At 37.3% G+C, this 12,297-nt stretch overlaps 1 protein-coding gene across 1 annotated transcript in view; it reads left to right on the plus strand.

Moving 5' to 3' along the window:
• GPC5 (glypican 5) overlaps window positions 1-12,297 on the plus strand; it is a 213,383-nt gene that overhangs the window by 12,895 nt on the left and 188,191 nt on the right. The window contains exon 2 of the mRNA XM_071733289.1: window positions 2,091-2,252. Within this exon, the coding sequence (XP_071589390.1) occupies window positions 2,091-2,252 (162 nt within the window). The remainder of the gene's footprint in view (window positions 1-2,090; window positions 2,253-12,297) is intronic.

The raw sequence follows: 12,297 nt of genomic DNA on the forward strand, positions 1-12,297 counted from the left end.
TCATTCAGGACTCAGATTACTCACAGATTATTTTTTTATGGTCTGTATCATTTACCTTTTTCATTCTAGTCTTTTGCTTTTCTAAATAAGATTTCTAAGGAAACTTCTGGATATTTTCTACCTGTCTAAATACAACACAGTGAGTTAGGATTGTGATTACTGTAAGTAAAAAATATATATTTTTTCACACTGTGTAGCTGAAATGAAGTTACAGGGCCAGGAATCCCTTCATTAAGATTTTTATAACCAACACGTGGATGAAGAAACAGGAGTTTGATATAATGAATGTGAACATTTTGCCATTCTTCCACGATGCTCTGATCTAGCCCTCAGTAGCTTGACTTTTCTTTCTTAGTTTTCTAGATTGTATTAGTTAAAACAATTTATTTACATAAGATAACTCATAGAATGTGTAAGGCCTCCCTTTACCAATAGCTGTGTTCCTACTACCTTACAATGATTTATCAGAAAAAAATAGGGGAAAAATGTTTAAAAGCAATGTTAAATCTTATAGGTTTAGAGGGAGGAAAATAAAAGGTTAAGTACAAAGTGGTGGTGGATATACAGTTTAACATCTTATATTTTCAGGGAAGGCATTGGGGGCAAAAGCATGACATCTCTGTGTATTTTATGTTGTTGACATTAATCAATGCTAAAATATAAACAACTATAGTAGTTTTCCCTTTTTCAAAATTAGTGAAATCATTACTACAGTAACAACTAACTCATTGTCTAGCAGTCCTGAACTTACAGAAGGAGAGAGGGAGAAATAGAGAGGCTGTATGAAAATTGAATGACAGGACCCTGTAGTTTTGTTCATCCCCTGTCTGGTGTCTTAAAAGGTTAAATACAAAGAGGTGGTGTAAGAGTTGAAAGCAAGTATAGAGCCAAGAGCAACACAGATTTAAGTTTTGGCTTTTAAAGTTCTTACTTTTTTATTTCTTCTCATGATCTTCCTATTTTTTTACCTGTTCTGAAGACAGAGTGATGCATATGCAGAGTGATACAATCACAGAACTAGATTTTAGTCCACAGAGCAGATAACAAAAGTTTCTCCCTTTGAGAGAAATATTGTGGTATCTGTCAGTGAAACAGCAAATCTAAGGACAGAATTTAATATCTGTCTTTAATTTTTCACATCTTTCTGCTTTCATTAAGTGCTTGTTTCCTCATTTTAGAAAGCATTGTTTAGATACAGTGTGAAAAGTATTTTAAATAATACATGATAATAAGGAAGGTGAATAAGCTATTTTCATGCTTGGTTATGCTCAAGTTGTAAAAAAAAAAAAAAAAAAAAGAAACAGAGAGCTTTTATAAAACAGTACTGAATTGCCCCTTTTGAATTTCAGGATACCCAAGATTTGAAAAGGTATTCCCTTCTAGGAACATTTCCTGACCTTTTAGTGAAGTGGTGAATCAACATGGCAGATACATGGGAAGGTTAGACATCAGAGAAAGACACAGTAAGAAAAATTAGACTGGAATTTAGGACTGCTCCATATAAAATATTACATGAGAGTATTTGTTATAAACTTATCAGGATGGGCTTTGCACTGCTGTGTTTGTAATATTTAGCAATTTTCCAGTGGAAGATTTACAAAAGAACAAGAATGCCAGAAATTGAGTATTCTAGATGAGCATAGACTTGTAGATTAGTTTGTGTTGGAAGGGACCTTTAAAAATCATTCAGTCCAACCCCCTGTAAGGAACAGAGATGTCTTCAATCAAATCAGGTCACTAAGAGCCCTGTCCAACGTGACCTTGAATGTTTCCAGGGATGGGGCATCTCCCACCTGTACAATAATGTACCATACACACTCAAAGTATTTTACCAACATTAGTTAGCAGTTTCCACAGCTAAAGGAAGATTACAGAGGCAGGGAAATGGTATGACATTAATTAACTGTACAAAGTGTAATCATCCTAAAGAATTTTTGTTAGTATCCCCTTCTATTTTTTGTTTAAAGCTTTGAGTATTCCATTTATGTATTTATACCTATGCAGAAAAAAGAAAAGTGACTGTTTTCTATATATCTGTGTATTGTGTACTTCTGTTTTGTAGTAATCAATATAATTATCTCTTCCTCTAGGGGCTGATCTCCAGGTTTGTACTTCTAAAAAACCAACATGCTGTACCAAAAAAATGGAAGAAAGATATCAGGCTGCAGCAAGGCAAGATATACAGCAAGTGCTTCAAACATCAAGTGCTATGTTAAAATTTCTAATATCTCGTAATGCAGCTGCTTTTCAAGGTAAGACCTTCTGCTTTTTGTTTATAAAATTTATTCATATTTTTCTTGATTTTCATCTTTGAATAGTTTATGAATGTGATAGAAATTACATGTTAATTTTTAGTTTCTCTCTATGCTTTTATGCTTTCAAAGAAGTATTGAATCATACAGGTGAATAGAAATAACATTGCTTTTGGAATTCGTGGGTTTTAAAAAATATTTGAGGAAGAACAAGAAACCATTTTAGTGAGATGCTTTGTTGTGAATTAGTAACTTGGTATTCCTCTTGAACATTGGTCCTCTTGAACATCTTGGACATTATTTAAATGCAAAATTACTGTCTGGAGAGCTAGAAAAGAGAAATTTTGTAATTCAAGTGTTTCTGCCCACCAGAAATACTGCCTCTTACACCAATAGAAATACTTGACTAATTTGGTTTTATGGTTCATTTCTGGGATATAGTTTTTAACCTGTTGAGTTTAAAATAAATAAATAAGTCTGAGTTTCTAAAAATAATTAAAAAAACATACTTGGAGGTTGAGTGACATTTGTTCCCATTCACAATAGGAAGCTATCTGATGAACTGATAGTTATTTGGGCTGGTGATGGGATTGCCTTTTAGGAATTACCCTGCATACTATTCAGTTTTCTCTGGCTTAATAAGGCATAATTTAATGCAGAAATTGGTTAGAATCTGGGAAGATAGTGGTGATATGAGGTTGTATGTGATAGGAAGGGATATAAAGTTCACATGTGTTGAGGAAAAAGCCCTGTAGTCTGGGGCAGTGATGTGTATTTATGACCTTAATGACCACTTGGTTGGACAGGATAAGATGGTAACTTCTTACAGGCTTAGGAAGTTTTCTGATGACTCCTGGTTTAACCTGTGAAGCTAAAATAATTAGCATAATAAAAACAACTGCCTAAGGTCATAAAATGTACCAAAGTTGACTAAGGGATCCTAAAGCCTTCCCTTTTTGAAATTTAAGCAGGTTGTAGATGCTCTCTGCCTTCTGGGAGTATTGCCATTTAGCCTGCCTAACACAGCTGTCAATGGTTTTCATGATCAGGAGATCACTGATAAAAAGTGTGAAGAAGTCTCCTTCCCTACCTCCCTCCCTCTTGTTCTTCCTTCCAACTTCTGTATATTAACCCTATTTTTAAATGTAATTAGTATCATAAGTGGCTTTGCTGACCTAGGGCTGTAGACTAGATTTCTTGGTCTTTCTCCCAAGATTTCCCAGTCTTCACAAAAATGGGATTAAGTGATGTTTAAGTGAAGTTAAGTGAGATCAGGACCCAGAAACTACCTTTATGTTGCATTTGTATCACGAGGGGCTCAGTCAGTGGGGTGTTTTCAGAGTGGTTGAAATGCACATCTCCCCTGGAGGTGAGCTCTTCCTGAAAGACACGGATACCCCCACACCTTTGAGGAGAAATGGTTGAGCTTTGCTCGGGTGCAGTCTGAGCAGTTACACATTGTGGGGGTTCTAGGCCTATCTCAGCTTGTAAAGATTCAAATTGTGTCACCTGTCAGTCCAGGAAGATGCCCTAAACACCAGTTCAGAGGCTAATGTGGGACATAGGCACTTCCCACTCAAACAGTAAAGCTATTTTACAGCGTAAAAAGCAATTCAAGAAGCATTTACCCAACTCAAGGAGCCTGCCTCTGTAGCACAGTAATGATATATCCTCACTATAAGGGGACAGTGTCAGGACTGCTTGAGAATTAACACTGTTCCACTTTATCTGTGAAACACAGGTGAGAAGTTCTTGTTGCAGGAACTCAAGCCATCCTTCCCAAATATGTGGGCTGACGCTAATTTATTCTCCCACTAGCTTTCTTCCATCTTTTGCTTTTAAACAAATATTTTCCAAAGCATATACTTTAAAGTATATACATTTTATACACCTTATACACTTGTTTTTAAGTACTTTTGTCTTTTAATTTGCTTTTATTTAAAGAAGTATACATATTTTTATGTAAAGGACTATATAATATAGAGAAAATATTCCATGGATTTAGGTATTATTTAGATTTTAAACCTTGTTTAACCTTGAAGTAGTTATTTGTGGGAAACATACTGTTATACATACCACTTATTTTTAAAGAATTGTTACTGTTGGTAAATAAAATTCAACCCGATGCAGCGCTACAGGCTGGGGACAGAGTGGCTGGAGAGCAGCCAGGCAGAAATGGACCTGGGAGTCTGGATTGACAGGAAGCTGAACATGAGCCAGCAGTGTGCCCAGGTGGCCAAGAAGGCCAATGGCATCCTGGCCTGTATCAGGAACAGCGTGGCCAGCAGGTCCAGGGAAGGGATTCTGCCCCTGTACTCAGCCCTGGTGAGGCCACACCTTGAGTCCTGTGTCCAGTTCTGGGCCCCTCAGTTCAGGAAGGATATCGAGGTCCTGGAGCAGGTCCAAAGGAGGGCAACTAGGCTGGTGAAGGGACTCAAGCACAAGTCCTGTGAGGTGAGGCTGAGGGAGCTGGGGCTGTTCAGCCTGGAGAAGAGAAGGCTCAGAGGAGACCTCATCACTCTCTACAACTCCCTGAAAGGAGGGTGTAGCCAGGGGGGGGTTGGTCTCTTTTCCCAGGCAACTCTCAGCAAGACAAGAGGGCACGGTCTCAAGTTGTGCCGGGGGAGGTTTAGGTTGGACATTAGAAAGAATTTCTTTACCAAGAGAGTGATCAGGCATTGGAATGGGCTGCCCAGGGAAGTAGTGGATTCTCCATCCCTGGAGATATTTAAAAAGAGACTGGATGTGGCACTCAGTGCCATGGTCTGGTAACTGCAGCGGTAGTGGATCAAGGGTTGGACTTGATGATCTCAGAGGTCCCTTCCAACCCAGCCGATTCTAAGATTCTATGATTCTAAATTATTTCAAATTTATACTCCATAATAATAATAATAATGTTTGGGGTTTGAACTCTAGGAACATAATAAGACTTGATACCTACTCTGAATTCAGTTTTTACCCTGCTTTGAGCAGGATTTTTAACTGGAGACCTCTCTGAAGGCCCTTTTCAATCTGAATCACTGTATGAAAGGGTGTCTGTCTCAGCATTCACCACCAAATCTGTAGGTGTCCCTTCCACATTTAACTGAGGCTGGGCCATGCAGCTGGGAGTGGGACCACTTCTGCTACTTTAGCATCTGGACAGACATCTCAGCAGTTCCACAGAAAGTGGGAAGGGTATTTCTGGGGTGTGTGCAGAGGGTGTCATGGACTTTGCCACTGTTGCCACCTGCCTCTTTTTGAAATCTCTCGAGGGTTGGATACTTTGACCTAGAGGACGTAGACTGGAGCGAAGCAGAACAAATAAGTTATAAATGTAAGTAATCTGTACCTGCCTCTGGAGATCTTCAGAGGTGTGTTTTCCCTCTGTATTAAATACAGTACCCTAGAGATATTAGGTACTTAAGGTTGAGTACATTCTAAGTACTTTAGGATGACTATGTTTGTGAATCTCCTGTTAACTGTATGTATGTGCATGTATCTTTATATGAGAGCAAATATATATATATATATTGACAAATCTTTGACAACTTCTAATGTTTCTCCACAAACATCCTGTGATTTTTTATTGTGGTAAGTGCTGTCTGCTGACAGTAGCTCTCTATTGACAATTTTCAGCTGTTGCAAAAATTTCATGTCTCTTAAGATATGTCAAGTTACGTAGTGCAAATTTCACCACATGTTTACTGCTTCCTAGCATTTTTGTTTCCTTGCATTTCAGGGTGGTTTAGGAAGTGTATTTGCTTTTTCAGTGTGGATCTTGTTTCTTCTTAATACTTTTGAGGCATGGTAAAGTAACAGAAGGATAGGTAAGAGTGAAGTTAAATAAGAGATTAATCTGGTAAGGAGATGTATTATGGAGAGGAAGAAATCATTATTCTCTTGAGAAAGATGATTAGAGAACTTAAACTGTGTGATAATCATATTTCAAGACAGTTATTTTGATAGGATAACATTCCTGCTCATCTCTGCATGTTTAGTATTTATTAATAATCTTAAAAACAACTGAGAAAAAAAATTGTGAATTTTCTACAGGAATTGCCATAGTATCTCCGTTCTAGTGGAAGCCATAAGAACAAAAGCTTCTTAACATTTATTCTATATGCTGTAGACATCTCTCTATATATATGTTTTTATGTATGTATATAATATATATATACACATATAAATTTATATATATGTATGCACACAAACACACACACACACTGGTTTTGTACTGTTCTTGGATGTTACTCAAAATTCACACAGACCTTTGTCTGTATCTCCAAACAGAAGAGGAACATGTGCCACTAGGATCGTTGTATAGTCACAAGGCAGTGCCAGTTTTTGTGTAAGGGGAAAAAAAAACACTGTAGTTTGTGAAAACTTGCAGAGGAATTGAACAGTCATCTAAGAATCTGGTGATTTTGAGTGGGATGGAGCTCTCTGCAGTGGAATAGCAGATCTTGTGTCACTTCACTATTTTTACACACAGAGAGCTCATAACCCTTTAAAACGTATGACACAGAACAAGATAGCAGTTTATCTGGTTGAATGGGAAATTTAGAGATAATAACTAGGTTGGAGAGTCTCAAAGCAAGTGAACTTTACTTTGTGCAGCTGTATTTGGCAACTCTAGTAGTCTACAGTTGATTTAATATTATGGAACTGTGAATCATTTATGAATTTTGCAACCTGTTACCAAAACAGTGGACTTGGCCAGTGTTTCTTTGTAAGAAAGGGGTAATAAACTGCATTCTTCAATACAGTGTCAAGTATTTCTTGACACTTTTTCTACTGTGTAGGAAAACTAATACCTTTGTGATGTAATTTCTGGTGTATAGTGAATCAGGTTTTGCTCATGCGGTTTCATGTTCTTCTGTGAAATTATTACTGCACAATAGATCAGTGCCCACTCTATTCTTGACCAGAATTAAGTGAAGTCATAGTCAAATTGTTATATTATATTGTTTGAGGTAACAGTGTATTTACTACAGCTTGGTATGATAAAGTTGCAGTCAGTCACTAAAATAAATCGAGTGAATTAGAAAATATGTTGAAATATTCTGTGCTGCTTTCTCTGGTCTCGTGGTAAGCCATAAGAAATAATGGAATACCTGTTCATCCTTGTAAAACTACATCTGCCCTGGCACTGATTCAATTGTTTTCCATTTGTGAAATTTTCTGACAAATGATTTGAAGGAGGATTTAGAGAAGTTGCTGTATCTCACTTATGGTTTCAAATGATAAATGACTCTCCAGATGATTTGCGATTCAAAGAACTACTTTGAATTTCCAACATTTTCTTTTTTCTTGGCTCCATATCAGTTATAAGTTGTGATGTAAATAAGCTAAAATCCACACACCTGTAAATCCCAACTTCTATTAATCAAATGAAATGGAGTATTTCTATTAAAAGTCAAAAAAGTTGACAGGCTAATAGACCTGACTGTTACTCTATTGTTATATTGAGGGATAAAGGGTCTCAAAAAAGGGTCTGGTTCTACAGTTATTCTCCTAGTTTTCTGTTGCTCTGCAGACCTTCCCCACAGCTATGATCACGTTCCCTGATGAACTTAGGAAGCTGGGAATTTTAGTAACACAGGAAAATTATTGTACCCACTTGGTGTAAGGAGAAAAGCTGTTATACAAGCCTTATTAACTTCAGAATTAATCTATTGAGATAGTATTTTAATTCTTTTGTAATACAAAAGCAGGATAAACTTAGAATTGGACTCAGTATGTCTATATAGACATAAAACAGAGAATTAAGCAGCTGTTCAAAGAGCAGAAATATGGAGATTCAGATTAATACTTACAATTTCATTATTAATTCTGAGGTTCATTTCTGTATTGCAAGCAAGTCTTTTATCATTCTAGAAGGATTTATTTCCATTATATCTCATTCTTATCTTTTAGATACTTACTTACACAAATGTATGCAATGCTACAGGAATTTCTGGTGTGTGTGTATTTATATATATATGGAGATTTATTTAGCTTATGTAATAATGGTTTTCACCACATCAGTCTTTTCTTAAATTATATGTGTTTCAACATTCACTTGAGCTCATAAGTTCTTGTATCAGCCTGTATTTATTTACTGTCACTTAATTATTTCTCCTACTTGAAATAATACGTGAGTTACAATTAAGCTGATGTAGGTACACTGTTCAGACTTACATGCTTGGTGAATACTGAGGTTTTTATAAGCATATTTTTGTTAGGACCAGGCTAACTACTATTTTGGCTTATCTTTGTATCACAGAGGTAAGTGTAGACATACACTAATTTAAATTTTTTATATTTTATATAGTGCTCATGTATTAGAAAAAATACTCATGAAGTAAAAATTTAAAGCATCATTCCTTTGGGTGCAGTAGCTATAGAAAATCTGAATTTGCACAGAACTGTGGATGTCTGCTTCCTGCTTATTCTGAGAAATTTGGGAATCTAATTGCTGACAAAATGTAGAAGTTTGAAAGAAGACTGAACCTCAACAGGGAAGGCAGTATAAAGTTGGTGGGTTTGAATGAATGTTTAGTGTTTTTTCAAAGATAACATTTTTTCTAGCCTTTCACATTTCCAAGTGCACATGGAAGAATTTTCATTTAGTATTTTTATTCTCTTTGTTAAGAAAATTTTAAAAAAAAGTCAGCAGGTCAAGTGTTTTAGTAAGAATTTAAAATAATCTTGTCAAATTGGAGATAAAGTCTGAAAAGCATGTTCTGTATGAACAAGTGTAAGATGCTACATTTAGCTGGGGAGAAACAGTGGAAGACATGACAGGATTGGGGATAACATAAAATGGATCTGTTCCGTAGGAAAAGTTCTGGGAATAATGATGGATCAAAAGCTGATAGTCAGAAGCTTCATGTTTTAAATTAGGCAACTCTTGTATTTGCCTCAGTCTTTGTCAATGCCAATTGCTCCCTGAAGGTGCCACTCCCTGAATTAGATGGGGAGCAGAATGAAGCTCCCATAGTCCAGGAGGAAATGATCAGTGCCCTGTTGTGCTGCATGGATGTGCACAAGTCTATGGGACCAGATGGGATCCACCCAAGGGTACAACAGGAGCTGTCAGAAGTGCTCACCAACCCACTCTCCATTATTTATCAACAGTCCTGGTGAGCAGGGGAGATCCCAGTTGGTTGGAAACTGGCAAATGTAACACCCATTTACAAGAAGGGCCGAAAGGATGATCCAGGGAACTACAGACCTGTCAGTCTGACCTCGGTGCCAGGAAAGGTTGTGGAGCAGGTCACCTTGAGAACCATCACATGGTACATAAAATATAACCAGGTGATCAGTCCCAGTCAGCATGGCTTTACAAAAGGTAGGTCCTGTCTGACAAACCTGATCTTATTCTACAACAAGATGACTCTCCTAGAGGATGAGGGAAGAGCTGTGGATGTCGCCTATCTGGACTTTAGTAAAGCTTTTGACACTGTCTCTCACACCATTCTTCTTCAGAAACTTAGGGCACTCGGCTTGGATAAATATACCCTGCACTGGATAAAAATTGGCTGGATGGTTGGGCTGAGAGAGTAGTAGTCAGTGAAACAAAACCTGTCTGGTGAGTGGTCATGAGTGGTGTCCCCCAGGGTTCAGCTTTGGGTCCTGTTCTCTTTAATATGATTTGCATGAGGGGACTGAGTGTACCCTCAGTAAATTTGCAGATGACACCAAACTAGGTGGCTGTGTCAGTCTGCTGGAGGGTAGGGAAGCCTCACAGAGGGACCTGGACAGGTTGGACCAATGGGCCAAGGTTAGTTGTGTGAGGTTTAATGCCAGGTCTTGCACCTGGGTCATAACAATCCCATGGGAAGCTACAGACTTGGGGAACTGTGGTTAGAAAGCTGTGAGTTGGAAATTTATTATACACACGCTTAAGTAACAGCCCTCAGAAGTTCCCTACTCTCTGAGCCCTTACAGTCACTCCTCTAATATAGCTCAAGGGCATGGGTAAGATCTGGGAACACAAACAGGTTGTTGAGCAATAAGCTAATATTTGAATTTCCAGTCTATCAACTGCTTGGAGGTGTGTGCTTTTATCCTGAAATAAATGAAAGCTGACTTACTGCTCGGGGTGAAGTGCTTCCCTCCTGCCAGAGAGGGAGAAACGTGCAAGTAGATTACGTGCACGTACTGAGAAAGTTGTTGTTTACCTCTTTGCTTAGCATCTGGCAATTCCTTTATATGCAAATTGAGAAGTGATTATCTACTTTTCTTCCTGTTCCTCTTCTGGAATGAAGTAGAAAGGTATGTCTGTGTCATGTAATGCAGTAAGTGGCATAGCAATTTTAATAGTGGCAATAAGGCAAACATTTACTGAAACGGGTCATCAGCAGGCATAGGCAACTGCACTTTGATTTTTAAAAGAGGTATTGATACATTTGTGTCAATTTTTACCAAATTTACAAATTTCAGCTTACATTGAGGGCTTACAGTTAGATCTGGGCAGACTGGAGGAATGTTGTGATAGAGATCAGCTGATCCTGGAGTTCCAGAAGAGAAAATTTTATATTTGCTATTGAAGTGTATTTCAAATGCATATGTATACCAGGTCACAATACAGAATGCTAAAAATTTACTGTAGATCAGCTGCGTACCCATTCAGCATCTGTACGGTGGCCATTTCTGTTGGATTTTTTGGGCAGAGTCTAAAAATACAGTGGATTACTGAGAGTTAGGTGTTTTCTGGCTTATTTATTTTGCTGTAAATAATTCCTAGACGTCCAGGGTGCAGCTGTTCTGGTCTTTATAACTGCTTAATATTCACTGGTACAGAAGCAAAGTAAGAAATCAGCTCTGTAGTTCAGTGGTTAGGATACTCCTGCCACAAAGGAAGGCTGCAATGCTGCTGCTCCTCCAGTGACTATTTTTAATTATTTATTTGATCTATAAATATAGCCTGCATGAGCATGTTTTCACCTGCCAGGCCTGAATCACTTTAGAACAAGTGTTTTCCAAGGCATGTAGGGACTCTGGGTCAGATATACTTCCAGTTGTCCGTATCTCGTCAGTTTTGTTGCCCTTTTCAATGGATTCTCTGTGTGATGAATGGGAGTCAATTAACTTAATTAACTCTTAAAGAATGAAGAGAAATGCATCTCAGTTCCAATGGATTTTTCCCTCCACTAGCAGCATTGTGATAGCCATGGGCTGGCTGCTTTTTTTGAATAAGATAAAGCTGTGCAGAGCATAACATCAGTGTTTTGTAGGGTCAGGCTGATTATGTGTCTGAGAAAATTTCTTTCAAAAATCAATGTGTTAGTTTTCTACTGAAATACAGCATGCCCTTGTTTCATGTAAAATGTTTTATATGTATATAAATAAAATTATTTATTGTTAGATATCTAAAAATAAATATTTTACGTACTCCTTGCTATTTATGTTGTATCTATGGGGTCTGTGATTTGCAAGATGGGGTAATATAGCTGTAATTTGTAAGGTTTGTAAATATATGGAGTGAAACTTGAAATTTGAAGTTACAGCATGACTCTGCATTATGCTCCCATTATGTCATGGCAATTTAAGCTGAAGTAGTTTGTAAGCTAATTTTCTTGGTTTTGCCTAACAGAGTTTTAACCTCATATTATTTTCAACAAATTGCTGGTAACATAAAGGTTATCACTAATAATCACCAGTTTTGTTACTCCTGATACATTACCTAAAAGCTGCAAGCAAGCATCCTGTAAGTAAAGTGAGGACTAGTTCAACCATATTAAAATTCTATTTACATTTTAATTTGCTTTCTGCTGTGTGACTGCATTGTACTGAAGCTATTACTTGGCTCAGTGGTCCCCACAGACAATTTCCCTTTCTCATTTTGATTTTATTGTAAATAATTGTCAGCATAGTAGAGGAAACTGCAAATTCAGTTTGATCAGTCTCATGAGGGACTTGATTCCTCATGACTTATTCTTCTTGTTTTAAAACTAAATAGAAATAGTCATCTAATTTAAGGGTTTCCTTCAGAGCAGAGGATTAAAATCTGTAATTTCCTTCATGCAAAGGCTTTTCCTAGACTGTGTTATTAGGTAGAAGCTTATATTTAAGGACA

The sequence above is a fragment of the Heliangelus exortis genome, chromosome 1 (assembly GCF_036169615.1).
Source record: "Heliangelus exortis chromosome 1, bHelExo1.hap1, whole genome shotgun sequence".
Classification (NCBI taxonomy): Eukaryota; Metazoa; Chordata; class Aves; order Apodiformes; family Trochilidae; genus Heliangelus; species Heliangelus exortis.